Raw genomic sequence first — 14070 nt, 5'->3', positions numbered from 1 at the left:
AATGGCGCACCTTCTGTGGTGCGCCATTAGTAGTTCTGCAAAAAAAATAGTAGTGGCGCACCACCAACAGATGCGCCATTAGTAACACTGGTTACTAATGGTGCACTAGCTGTGGTGCGCCATTAGTAGTTTGCAAAAAAAAATTATAGTAGTGGCGCACTACCAACAGATGCGCCATTAGTAACCATGGTTACTAATGGCGCACCAGCTGCTGGTGCGCCATTAGTAGTTTTGCAAAAAAAATAATATAGTAGTGGCGCACCGAGTGTGTGGTGCGCCATTAGTGTCCATCACACTAATGGCACACCTGCACATGGTGCGCCACTACTATATAGTAGTGGTGCACTACTTGTGTGGTGCGCCATTAGTATCTATATCATCTATAGCCCTTTTCCTAGTAGTGAATAGCCTATGGACGAAATTTATATAGTGGCGTCTTGAATATTTTGTCCAAAGCCTTAATGCTCTCCTTATGGTGGCTTTAGAGTGCGAAAATCACCAATGGAAGCTCCATTGTTCTCTCCCGCGCGTGCACCTTCTTATCCATGCTTGATCCCGCTCCAACGGATATCCTTCTTGTCCATGCTAGGTCCTTCATTCATGAGCACAACAAAAGTATCTAACTTATGCAGTATCATATGTTCATGAACATTAGAAGTATTCACAAGAAACGAAAGTACCTGATAATTCAATTGGCGTGCACGAGCTCTAGTAACTGGTCCAGTATGTATAGCAGTTGGGGTTGTGGGTGTAACAATGGTGTTGATGTCCTCATCAGAACCTCTGCCTAGATGGGAAGATTCCATGGAGGAGGAAGCTTAAGTGGGGAGACTCTCTCCTCTCTCTTCCGGTGGCGCCGGAGTGCCGCCTGGGGAGCCATTGCCACGGTGATCGTCTTCATCAAGATCACCGTCTTCATGACCTTCCTCATCTCTTTTCAGTGGTCCACTCTTCCGCTTCCTGCTGTAATCCCCTACTTGAACATGGTGTTTCATGCCTCATAATATTAATCAATGATGTGTTGCCATTCTATGATGTTTGATTAGATCTATGTTGTCCTTTGGGTTGATTGATGATCTTGATTGGTTTGAGTGTATGTTTTATTTTGATGCTGTCCTATGGTGCCTTCCGTGAGGCGCACACGTGAAGGATTCACGATGGATGGTGTTGTAATATGTTCATGATTCTCTTATAGTGGGTGGCTAGAGCGACAAAAGGTTACAACCGAGTAAGGGGTTGTTTACATATGGGTGTAAAGGGGACTTGATGTTTAATGCTATGATTGGGTTTACCTTAATGATTTTTAGTAGTTCTGCATACTTGCTAGAGATCCAATCATAAGTTTATATGATCCAGTTACGAAAAGTATATTAGCTCATGTCTCTCCCTCGTATAAAATTGCAAGAATGATTAGCGATCTTGTTATCAATTGTCTAGGATGATTCCGCACACAACATCATACCATCATTGTTCCACACACGCTATTTGTAATATATTGCAATATATTCTAACTCTATTTAGTGCAGCAACTATTTTCATATTTTAGTTCTTCAATATCATGCAAAGCTACCCTCTTTATATCAACAACACATTTTTATTTCTCGTTACTAGATAGAAGCAAACGTTCGGTGTATGTAGAGTCGTATCGGTGGCAGATAGGACTTGAGATAATATTGATCTTACCTTTAGCTCCTTGTGGGTTTGACACTCCATACATACCACTTCCATCTTTGGAAAGTGCTATGATGATTCCTTGCACTTGGGGTTTATCAAGCTCTTTTTTAACGTCGTTCCCGGAGTGACTAGCGGCGCATTGGTCCGTAGCAGTGTTTTATTTTAATCCGTGTTTTTTTAACACAGTACAAACGCAAGCGCTCATATACACGTGGATACACTCACCCCTATGAACGCACATACGCACATCCTACACTTATGAGCACCTTCGGAAGATTGAGCTGGCATGTCATCTTGAGATTTACGAAGTCATTGTAGGCGTCTCGTCGTCGACGGGAGCGCCGCTTCCCACTGAAAGCAGATCGCCCGAAATCCTGAAATAAATCCAGTAATAATGCAAATGACTTGAACGGAGATATCACTGTTCCTCTAACCATTCAATCACAGATTGGTTTGCAACCGTGATTATTCTCTTGAATCGCAATATGTTGAATGTATAAATGGAACGAAACTGAAATTATACGGGAAACAAACGCTGCATATACTCCCTCAGCGAGGGTTTATTTGGACCCTCTTATTTTGGTTCAAACTTTAACCATACATTTTAATTAATAAAATGTAAATAATACAATATGTCAAAAAATTAAGGCATGAAAAATCTCTTTCAAAACAAACAAATTACCTATACCCTGGTGGCAGCTCCTGAGTGGTTCAACGGGACACCGGTATGCATTCTGGGAACGGATGATGGGCAGTCAAATCAAATCTGAAGGAACCTGCGCCCTAGACCCTTGCCCATTCCCCTATAAATAGCGCCTTTCTGCTTACAACTAGCTAAGCAACACACCCCTTTTACACCTGTGCTCTGCCTAGCTGCTTAGCTTCCTCGCTCCGCTTGCCTGCCTTCTCGTCATCATCCATCCACATCTCCCAAAACAACCACTGGTCTGGATGGACTTCGATACGCTCAACTCCCACCCGGAGGCGCAGCTGGAGCTAATGAACGCAATGCTGCAGCTGGAGCAGCTGACTGCGCTCCCTGACCACGGCATGCCGGCGCCCCCTTCTCCATGCACGCAACCGCAAGCCCCTCGTCACCACTTCTCCTCGGCGCCTCACATGGCGAGCGCCAACGTTAACGCCGGAGGGGCCTACCACGATCCGTATTCCCAGCCTCCCAACTCCGCCCCCTACAGCGCCAGCCATCGCCGCTCCGGCTCCGAGTACACGGCGACGTCGCAGCCCCCAACCGAAGGCGCCGGCGCTACGGGTCCGGCGGCGATGCGGGAGATGATCTTCCGCATCGCGGCGCTGCAGCCGGTGAACATCGACCCGGACACGGTGCGCCCGCCGAAGCGCCGCAACGTGCGCATCTCGACGGACCCGCAGAGCGTGGCGGCGAGGATGCGGCGGGAGCGCATCAGCGAGCGCATCCGCATCCTGCAGCGTCTCGTGCCGGGCGGGACCAAGATGGACACCGCGTCTATGCTGGACGAGGCCATCCACTACGTCAAGTTCCTCAAGACGCAGGTGCAGTCCCTCGAGCGCGCCGCGGCAGCCAACGGCCACCGCGCGTCGCCCAATGCCGCCACCTACCAGGGCCTCAACGGGCCGTGGTAAGACAAGATCGATTACGTCGCGTCGGCCAACCGCATGTGCTTACGCTCCGCGCGACATGGCATATATACATGTGCATGTAATGACATTAATCAATGTTGAGCCTGGAGCTAGCGGAATGCGCATGTAATGACATGAATCCATGTTGAGCCTGGAGCTAGCGGAATGCGCATGTATGCTAGATACATACATCGGTTTGATCGACAAGTATTTTCGGATGAAAGAGTATGTAATGTACTGTGTGTAAATTAAGATGTACTAGGAGACCTACTAGCTAGTAAGTACTTCCTCCGTTCCTAAATATAAGACATTTTAGAGATTGTACTATAAACTACATACGGATGTATATAGACATATTTTAGATTATAGATCCACTCATTTTGCTTCATATGTAGCCTTTTAGTGGAATCTTTAAAATGTCTTATATTTTGAAACGTAGGGAGTACTAGGTAGTATGACTATGAGTAAGAGTATTGGTACACCTCATTTTTTTTTCCCGGAGGACATGCTTGTTACTGAACTCGCAAACCGGCCCTTCACAGCTCATGGGTAGCATTTTCATTCGCTGCAACATTCGATCGTTTGCCCTTACAATGTAGAACTACGGACGAAGAAATACGCCTTACATGCCCTTTTATTTTTTGTCATGGAAATCATCTTACATGCATGCCATGCCCTTTGTTCTTAAACCACGCTGTATGTCCAAATTAAAGAGAACACAAAGTGGAAACATGCATATGTAAGGTTAGGCTAGTTTGCGATTGCGTTGTGTTGAAGTTACTTCCCTAATCAGCTGTAGAAAAACAGCTGGGAAATCATTAAGAAGTTGATTAGCCTAATGATAAAAAAAGGAAAAAGTTTGATTACCACAATCTATTGTGATGGCCATCACATGTCCATCACGTCTTCAGTTGCCGGTTGCTGCTGCTCTTGAAATGTGTTGTAGTACACTTGTTTACGGCTTTGCAGCAGAAAAAAACGAGAACAAGAGATATTAAAGTTAACTAACCAAACGGTAAAATCCCCCCCAAAAAAACGGGCTGGACAAACGGTATCATCGTTTGACCGTTTATTATTTTCTTGTTCTCTGGCATCTCTGCGGTGACTAATTTTTTCATGTGGAAATAAAAAGGTAAACACGGTTATATAAATCGCAACTTGCTGGGCTCTGGAACCCAGGCATGCATGCATAAGCATAATGGCTAGCTAGCTAGACTGGAGCAGAGAACAGTTGGTGCAAAAACGAGCCGGCTTTCAGCGCACAGGACATGTTTATGCAGCAAGGAGCAAAAGACGACACTATGCGAGCGATGATTGAATAAATTGAGCCCCTGCTGATCCTTGAAAAACAAGACTATTGGCAGTGGCAGTGGCATTGTGTGCACGCACGCCCGTGCCCCTCAGCGGCGAGCGAATGGAGAAGCCTGGCGACGCCTCGGCGGGCGCAACGGCGCGCCCGTTTGCCCCGCCGTCGTCACGTCCTACGTTGCCGCACTGGAGCGGCCTCCTGTGCGCGCACAGCCGCCGTCCCGGAGTGGGGCGCCCGCGGTCTTGCTTTCCAGACGCTAAGCCCATTCGGGAACGCGGCCGTTTCTGCCGCAAGCTTTTCTCATTCCGCATGTGCCCCTGTCCGACTGCTGTTAATGCCTCGGCAATGCCGTGTCTACCGATATTCCCACCCCGATCCGTCCCAAATTGTACATGCTGGCATATCATGATCAGGGCGTCCGATGGAAACCTAGCGTTTCACGGTGGTTCATGTCTCTGCATTCCTTGCGAAAGCCAGTCTCAAAGACGCGGTGAAGGTAAAATCAAACAGCCTGTGCAAGCTATACAGAAAAGAAAAGAAAAATCAGCGCTGGCGATAATGTTAGCAACGAAAAGGACCGAGGTAGTACGATCAAATCAAGGCGAGTAAATCCAGATATTTCACACATGCATGTGCTGCATGCACCGCGCGGCCATGCATGTGCCGAGAAATTGCTACGTTGTCTACGTACCGCCCCACCCCTTTCGGCAAATAGGCCTTGTGAGACCGACTCCTTCGATCCCACAGACGCGCTCTATCCATCGCCGCGAGTCTCTGAGTCTAGACGGTAGCTAGATAGGCGGAAGCTTTCGCCACCTTGATTAGTCTCATTCTCATGGAGGTCATTTCAACTTGACCGTACACCTCTGGCCTGTCGGCATACAACAACGACCACAGCTAGCCCCGGAGATACCACTCCAGTGCATAAATGTACTGTACTTTCTTTCTTCCAGCTTGATGTTAAGTATGCTACTAGTAATAATAGACGTAGAGAAATCCTTGCGCCGTGAACCTGTGACCGATCATGAATTTGTGTGGCATTGCCATCAGCGAGAAAGCGGGCCCTTGTTGTCGAGCCGGCCGGTGCGCTCATGTGCACCCCTCCTGGCGCCAGAGACGTCGATCTGATGGTCACCCTCTCTTTAATTCTTTGCTCTTCCCTGCCTTTGCAGAATGATTGGTAGCTGCTACTTCTTCCGCACTTTTTGTTCCTGACGTTCTTTTCGTTCAAGGATTCAGCCCCAGTGCCCACCAAGACTCTAGATGCTGTCAGTGTGACAGTCCGAAAGTGTGTGCAAGATATGCAATATCTTGTTGAGAGAAACATGTGTGGTGAACACCGGAGGGATCAGCTGAAACTGCATTTTTTTAATGCGGGTTACTTGCTTTGTCGACGAAATCAGTACACAACTTTCCAACTAGAACCGGGAGAAGCCTGCTTTTGCTTCGGGATTTTTCTTTTATAGTACTAGTATGTTGATCGATGTAGGAAATTGAATTATTTTTTGAGAATAAATCGATGGATGGATGTAGCAAATGATCCTGTCTTGTCCGATAAAATTGACAAAAATGACCTATGTGACGAAAGAACTCACGAAGTGAATCCGAATGAAAAAAAATTCATCCGTCTAATCCTTTCATGTGGCGCCCGACACCTAGACGCCACACTACACTGTGTGACGCCTAAGTCATCGGCACCACACTCCCCGGCCACCTGGCAGAGAGGGCCCACCCCCCAGGCAGTGCGACGCCTAAGTCTCAGGCGTCGCACACTGTAAAGTGTGGCGCCAAAGGCTTAGGCGCCACACTGCCACTTATCAAGCCACGGGCCAGCCCCCTCCCCCATCCCCCTCATCATTCCCCTCCCTTCACATCTTTGTGTTCAAGTCGCTCCTTCGTTAAATCCCTCTCCAAATCACCAAATCTGAAGGTTTGGACCGGGCATTTGTTGTTCAATCCCTCCCCTAAGGTAATCCTCACCTATCCCCTCATTCTCATCCAAACAAAAATTTCTTGTGGTCATTTTATTGCAAATTTGAGGAAACCCTAGCTAGTTTTTCATGAAATGTGGGATGTATATGATATTGTTGTATTTGTTTGTATGTTAGAATAAGGGGTATGCTGGGGTTAGGATTAGGGTTGTTTGGATGTTTGCATTATGGTTGTTTTAGGGTTAGAATTAGGGTTGTTTGGATGTTTGCATTATGGTTGTGTTAGGGTTAGGATATGGTTAGGGTTAGTGTTATGGATGTTTGAAATTTAGGAATAGTGTTTATTTTTAGTAAGTAGATATTGTAGTATTTGGATGATTTCTTATGAAAAATATTGTATATTGTGTTGTTTAGGGATGGGAAGAACATGTGTTTATGTCCATCACGTGGATAAGGATGCCTTTTTGAAAGGTAATATTGATCCGGACCTGGATGAGCTTGACTTGGTGTTCGCTTTCTGTCCTAGCTATGCTGAATTGTTGGAACAAGTCCGAAAAGATTTGAATTGGATGGACCCTAGTGATGTAATTGAGTTTAATGGTAGGCATAAAGTGGGATTCGGAATGCACATTCGTTGGAAGACCATGCGTGTCAACTCCGAGCAACGTTGGCCGAATCACTAGACAAGGTTCTGGAGTTATTTGCCATCAAAACAAATGTTCCTAACTAGATTACCTCGTAGACAAGTTTGGGGGATCAATCCACGAAAGAAATCACCAGATCTGAAGCATTTGGAAGAGGGGATTCGGATGAGGAGAAGAACCAGCCGCTAGTTTGAATGGGAGGGGAATGAGGAGGGGGTGGGGGAGGGGGGGGGGCTGGGCCGCGGCTGGATAAGTGACAGTGTGGCGCCTAAGTCTTCGACGCAACACTTTACAGGGTGCGACGCCTGAGGCTTAGGCGTCGACTGCCTGGGGGTGGCCCACTTTGACAAATGGCCGGGGCGTGTGGCGCCGATGACTTAGGCGTCACACAGTGTAGTGTGGCGCCTGGGTATCGGGCGCCACACGAAAAGGTCAGACCGGTGAACTTTTTTGCTTTCAGGTTCACTTCGTGACTTCTTTCACTTTAGAGGTTATTTTTGTTAATTTTGCCGTCTTGTCCAGCATCAAGTCAAGCCCACCAGCCTCCAGACAAGAACAACAATCTGACAGGACATGCTGGTAACATAGGACACACGCATTTTCCCGATCGAGTGACAGGACATAGCGCCCGATGGACGTTGCATGAATACCACACACGTGCACGTACGTCCAAATCCCGGCACGATATATGTAACGTACGCAGGAGATAAATTGCAGCTCTGGACGTGCCCCGCGCGCCATCCCCGTGCACAGGGTCTCGCCTGCTGACAGCCACACTGAAAGTGAGGATTAGTTGGAACGGTCCGCTACTCCTCTCCTCCTCATCGCGGGCCTCATCTGGTCCGAATATCAACTTAAAAACACATCTCAAGCCTCTCCTGTCAGAACTCAGAAGGACGGGTCGACCTCAGGCTCAGGGTGTTTTTCCATTGACATGACACGCATACGGCCAGATGGGCTACGCCGAGACGGCCGCGCCCTGCACCGCCATGTGAGAGGCCTTGTACCTACGCTCGCGGTGGGGCTAGGCTGTGGTCTGCTTCCTGCTGCGGCCGGCCTGCGAGATGGAGAGGCGATCAGTTCTTCCGGTACGTGCGCTTGTGTTGGTGGGCGCGCCACGGCGAGGCCACATGGGCCGGCCGCCGATGGATGGCTTGCGCGGGTTGGCCACTTGCGTCTTCGCTTAGCCGGCGCCCGGCGGATGAGACGTCCGAGACGTAGAGCTCGCGATAAGACGTACGGGTCAGAGCGATTGGATGGACTCCTCCTCTGTGTCGTGCTCAGGTTGTTCGTCTGAGATAGTTCATGCATGAGAACGTGGTTGCATGCTCTGCTGCTGCGGACCTACGCGGGAGAGCCTTGACTTCAGGTGGTCTACTTGCGCGGTTTTCTTTTCGCGAAAATACTTGGGCGCTTTTAGCCGTTCCATTGTTCTTGGGGGTGCTGTCGGCGTCGGAATGGTAGACTGTAATAGGATGCGTGCCCAAGTACCCGGGAGGAGAAAAAAATCAATCCACCTATGTGACCGTGCACGAGGTGTCAACTGCAAAAAGATGGCATTTCTTTTTTTCCTTTTTCTTTTAAGAACACGGTACAAACACATACGTTCGTATATATACATGTACACACCCAGCCCTATTAACAAACACTAGGGGACCTTACCCTTATGAGCACTTTTGAAAAATTAACCTGCCATATCATTTTGATATTGACGAAATTACTACAAACGCCTCGGAGTCGACGAAAACATCTCTTCCCGCATCCTGGTGGGTTAAAGATACCACTGTCCTCTTAACCATCCAACCACAAATACGTTCGCAGGCCGCAGCTCCTCCGATCGCCGGTGCATGCTTTGATTTGTTTAGAGATCACAGGAACGATAGAGAGGAAAGGGAAAAGAGAAGGATATCGTAAAAAACAGAATCAGAAAGAAAGAAAATGCAAAAATTAATTGTTTGGATGGAGAAGGGAGAAATAAAAAAGAAAAACTCCACCTTCCATTCTATTAAGAGCTGCATGGTTGAAACCAAGGTATGGTTATAGTAAATTGAATACAGATACCGGTTTCACTTGTTGAAACGGTTGGGGCTATTTTATGCGACCATGAAGGAAAATTCATTGCGGTGGCAAATGGAAAAATTTATATATGCTTTGACTCGTTTACTGCGGAAGCTATTGCTGTAAGATTTGGAAGAATCTAGCTCGAACTGTTGGTTGCACTAAAATTGAGATCAACTCAGACAGTGTGGAGGTGGTCGCAACATTACAAAATGGTATTCTTCTTCAGTGGCCACTGCCATCCTCGATGACTGTTATTTTACGTCTCTTGATTTTAATCATATTATCTTCGATCATTGTAATAGAGGGAGTAATCATGTATCTCATGAACTAGCTAGACTAGCTAGATCTTCTCCAAGAGATACTTGGTTGGAATCCATGCCCTATGCGTTGATTCCCTTCATTGTAAACGATGCAACGGTTGTTATGGTTGAATAAAGGAGCTTTTGATTGTAAAAAGAGGTGATAGTAATCTTTTAACAATGATATGTATCGCCATATATTTATGCATATTTGATTATTAGACATAATCTAATACTGAGGCTAATGGTGTCCCGGCTAAGGGGGCTTCTCACCATGTCGACCCTACCTGGTCGGCTAGGCTGAGGACCCCTTATCGGTTTTGACCTGGGACACATCAGATGGCCCACCGCGTATAATAAGAAGGTTGCAGTAGTCTTGGCATATACACCAAGATATTGGACCTGTAGAGGGTTCTATATCCTCTTATGTAGTCGACTAGGATCTAGTATTCTAGGACCCCGTACCTATATAAAACCGAGGGGGCGCACTAGTAGGAAAAACATTATAGCAATAGTTAGTAGTGTGCAGGCCCGAAAACGGACACCGGTGCTATGTTGGCAAACTAGCAGCAAAGTCGGTTGACCATCGTCATGTAACAGTTACAAAGTGGTTATTGGAGTTGATGTTAGTGCGAAAGTTGTTACTGCCTGGGATCCACCACTTACTAGCCATGACGTAGTACATGCGCTGCGATGGGCCTACGCTGGTAGTACTTGCGCTATCCAAGGCATGACCTGGTATCGGGATTTAAATTACTGGCGTTGGCGCATGCGTCAGCGCCACTATTTAATAAAATTCCAAAAATCCGTGTTTATATAGCATGTCGCACCGCATTCATTAGCGGCTTTGGACCTTTGGAATTCCTCGGGCGTTTTCCCATTTCGGCACCACTAGTGACCGAAAAATAATATTGAAACACTAATGTGATCGTGTTTTCTACCGTGAAATTGAATTGGCTTGGAGTTCACGCTCTCCCCCTAGCACTTTAAATAGCACGGTGCGATGTTTTGCAGCAGCGCACTCTCTCCCTAATCTTATCTTCCCACACCTAGAAGCTCTCCGACCACTTTAGCCTACAAGAAGTTCATGGGTGGGGGGGGGGGGGCATGGAAGGTTCCATCACCGTTTCTGTTGTGCCCAAGTTCTTCCCCAACTCTTCGGGCCCGAGTTGGCGAATCACCAGCAAGGAGTTAAGGATGTCTTGGAGCTGGTGTTTTCGGACCAACGGTACTACATCATTCGTCCTTGGAAGGACGATGTCTTCTTCGTACAGTTCTTCTACAAGGAGTCTACCAAGAGGGTGCACGATCATGTGTGGGGCATCGTCCCCAGGACCGTGAAATTCTACCCCATCAGGCATGATGCCATCGACAAGATGCCTCTTGATGCGAACATGTGGATCAAGATCGTTTGATGAAGTCGAAGTCGACAATCGCAACTCTGGTCGCTGTATCCATGTTTCATTGCTATATTTTAACTTGTATGTTTTATATGTATGGAAGAACCATGTATGAACTTTATCTATTTTGTATAATTATATATATATATTATATAGGTGATGGCTCTACCTTATGTATTCAACCTCGCCGACTATTTTGGTCCTCTTCACTCACCCCCTTACTCATCTTGTGCCGCGATACGCGATCCCGTTTTCTTCACCCCGCCCATCGCCCTATTCCGACGAACTCCAACCTCTTCTGCCACGTCTCAGGCGGGGTTGTGGATATACGAGATACTGTTGGACTGATCTATCTTCACCACCAAGTATATTCGACGAGCCCTCCTCCAACACGTCTCGCCACTAACCTCAGCCGCTCGGGCTGCAGGCAGATAAGCTTCGGGTGTAGGGGATTGATCGTTGGTGGGACGGCGCACACACGCACATATGTCATTGGCTTCCTCCCCGTGCTTTTGCTTGCCGAGGATGTCGTTAGTAGAAAAACTACTTTACGTTAGATACTTTAGTCCCGGTTTGTAAATGGATCGGCACTAATGTGACCATTAGTGCCGGTTCCAACAGCTAGGAGCGGGCATCATTAGTCCTGGTTCATGTTGAACCTCTAATACGGGTTCGTGACACGAACCGGGACTAAATGGGTGGTGGCAGGCTGGTGTCAGGCCGGGGCCCCACTAGCACCTTTAGTCCCGGTTCGTGGCACGAACCAGTACAAGAAGCTTACATTTAGAAGCGGTTTGTGTCATGAACCGGGACTAAAGGTTTCCCTATAAAAGCCCTTCGTCCAGCCCGCGTTCGAGCTCTCAGTTCTTCCCCTTTTCTCTCTTCTCTGTTCTTCCCCAAAGCTCGAGCTCATCCTTCATTTTTCCCAAAATTTGTCAAGATTTGAAGGCCCCCCATTGATGACCCACAAGTATAGGGGATCAATCGTAGTCCTTTCGATAAGTAAGAGTGTCGAACCCAACAAGGAGCGGAAGGCTCTGATAAACGGTTTTCAGCAAGGTAATAACTGCAAGCACTGAAAGAAGCGGTAACAAGTGATGGTGTAGCAGGTGAAACGTAGCAAGTGAAAAGTAACAAGTAACAAGTAGTAGCAATGGTGCATCAAGTGGACCAATCCCTTTTTTAGCAAGGGACAAGCCTGAACAATGTCTTATAGGAGGAAAAACGCTCCCGAGGACACACGGGAATTTCTGTCATGCTAGTTTCATCATGTTCATGTGATTCACGTTCGTTACTTTGATAGTTTGATATGTGGGTGGACCGGCGCTTGGGTACTGCCCTTACTTGTACAAGCATCCCACTTATGATTAACCCCTCCCGCAAGCATCCGCAACTACGAAAGAAGAATTAAGACAACGTCTAACCATAGCATTAAACTAGTGGATCCAAATCAGCCCCTTACGAAGCAACGCATAGAGTGGGGTTTAAGCTTCTGTCACTCTAGCAACCCATCATCTACTTACTACTCGCCAATGCCTTCCTCTAGGCCCAAGTATGGTGAAGTCTTATGTAGTCGACGTTCACATAACACCACTAGAGGAAAAGACAACATACAACATATCAAAATACCGAACGAATACCAAATTCACATGACTATTATTATCATGACTTATCCCATGTCCTCAGGAACAAAAGTAACTACTCACAAAGCATAATCATAATCATGATTAGAGGTGTAATGAATAGCATCAAGGATCTGAACATAAACTCTTCTAGCAAGTAATCCAACTAGCATCAACTACAAAGAGTAATCAACACTACTAGCAACCTTACAAGTACCAATCCGAGTCGCGAGACGGAGATTGGTTACAAGAGATGAACTAGGGATTGGAGAGGAGATGGTGCTGATGAAGATGTTGATGAAGATGCCTTCCCTCCGACGAGAGGAGTGTTGGTGACGACGATGGCGACGATTTCCCCCTCTGGGAGGGAAGTTTCCCGAGCAGGATCGTCTTGCCGGAGCTTTAGATTGGATCTGCTCAAGTTCCGCCTCGTGGTGGCGGCGAAACCACAAAAAAGCTCCCTCTTGATTTTTTCTGGAACAAAACCCTTCATATAGCAAAAGAGGGGGCCAGTGGGCCGTCAGGGAGCCCACAAGTCGTGTAGCCACCACTAGGGGGGTGGCGGCTACCAGGCTTGTGGGGCCCTCGTAGCTCCCCTCTGGTACTTCTTTTGCCCAGTTTTTTTTATATAATCCCAAAAAATTCCACGTAAATTTTCAGGGTATTTGGAGTTGTGGAGAATAGAGGACTCAGATCTGCTCCTTTTCGAGTCCAGAATTCCAGCTGCCTAAATTCTCCCTCTTCAAATAAACCTTACAAAATAAGAGAGAAAAGGCATAAATATGGTACCACAAAGTAATATAACAGCCCATAAAGCGATAAATATCAACATGAAAGCATGATGCAAAATGGACGTATCAACTCCCCCAAGCTTAGACCTCGCTTGTCCTCAAGGGAAAACCAAGTTCCATAAACATGTCCACATGTTTAGGTACGAAGGTGTCGATAAAACATAATACGGACATGAGGGCATCATGATCATACATAGAACAACAATACATCATAAAGATTCTTATGGGAAAGTAATAATTCCTTCACAAAGCAAAGTATGAAGCAAAAACCTTACCGAGAAGTAACCAACAACAGTCCAAAGTCATTGAAGCAATTGCAATTTATCATAACATCACAAAGAGTCAAATAAGAGCTTGTAAAGCAAACCCACATACTCAATCATCTCTTTTGTTTTCCACAATCGTTACAACTCACGTGGTACTCATGGTATCAAAGTTTCAGCTGGACACAGAGGAAGACAGGGGCTTATAGTTTTGCCTCCCAACTATTTACATCAAGGGTAAAGTCAACAATAATAAAGCATAAGTACTCAACTCCAAGTTGATATATGAATATAGATCTTTCCAAAGCATGTGACGGTAGCCAAGACAAAGGCAAAAATAGGGAATTGGTGAAGATCACCATGACTCTTACAAGGCAAAAAGTAAAGGTACAAGATAGGCCCTTCGCAGAGGGAAGCAGAGGTTGTCATGCGCTTTTGAGGTTTGAATGCGTGTCCTCT

The 14070-nt window shown here is 46.8% G+C and overlaps 1 protein-coding gene across 1 annotated transcript; it reads left to right on the top strand.

The window, feature by feature from the left end:
- Nucleotides 1–2524: 2524 nt before the first annotated feature.
- LOC123412742 (transcription factor HEC2-like) lies at nucleotides 2525–3601 on the top strand. The gene has a single exon (XM_045105677.1). It carries the CDS (start codon nucleotides 2626–2628, stop codon nucleotides 3292–3294), a length of 669 nt encoding a protein of 222 aa, XP_044961612.1. The 5' UTR covers nucleotides 2525–2625; the 3' UTR covers nucleotides 3295–3601.
- Nucleotides 3602–14070: the final 10469 nt, after the last annotated feature.

This window comes from Hordeum vulgare, chromosome 7H, assembly GCF_904849725.1.
Source record: "Hordeum vulgare subsp. vulgare chromosome 7H, MorexV3_pseudomolecules_assembly, whole genome shotgun sequence".
Lineage (NCBI taxonomy): Eukaryota > Viridiplantae > Streptophyta > Magnoliopsida > Poales > Poaceae > Hordeum > Hordeum vulgare.
This window is presented reverse-complemented; position numbering and strand designations above follow the sequence as displayed.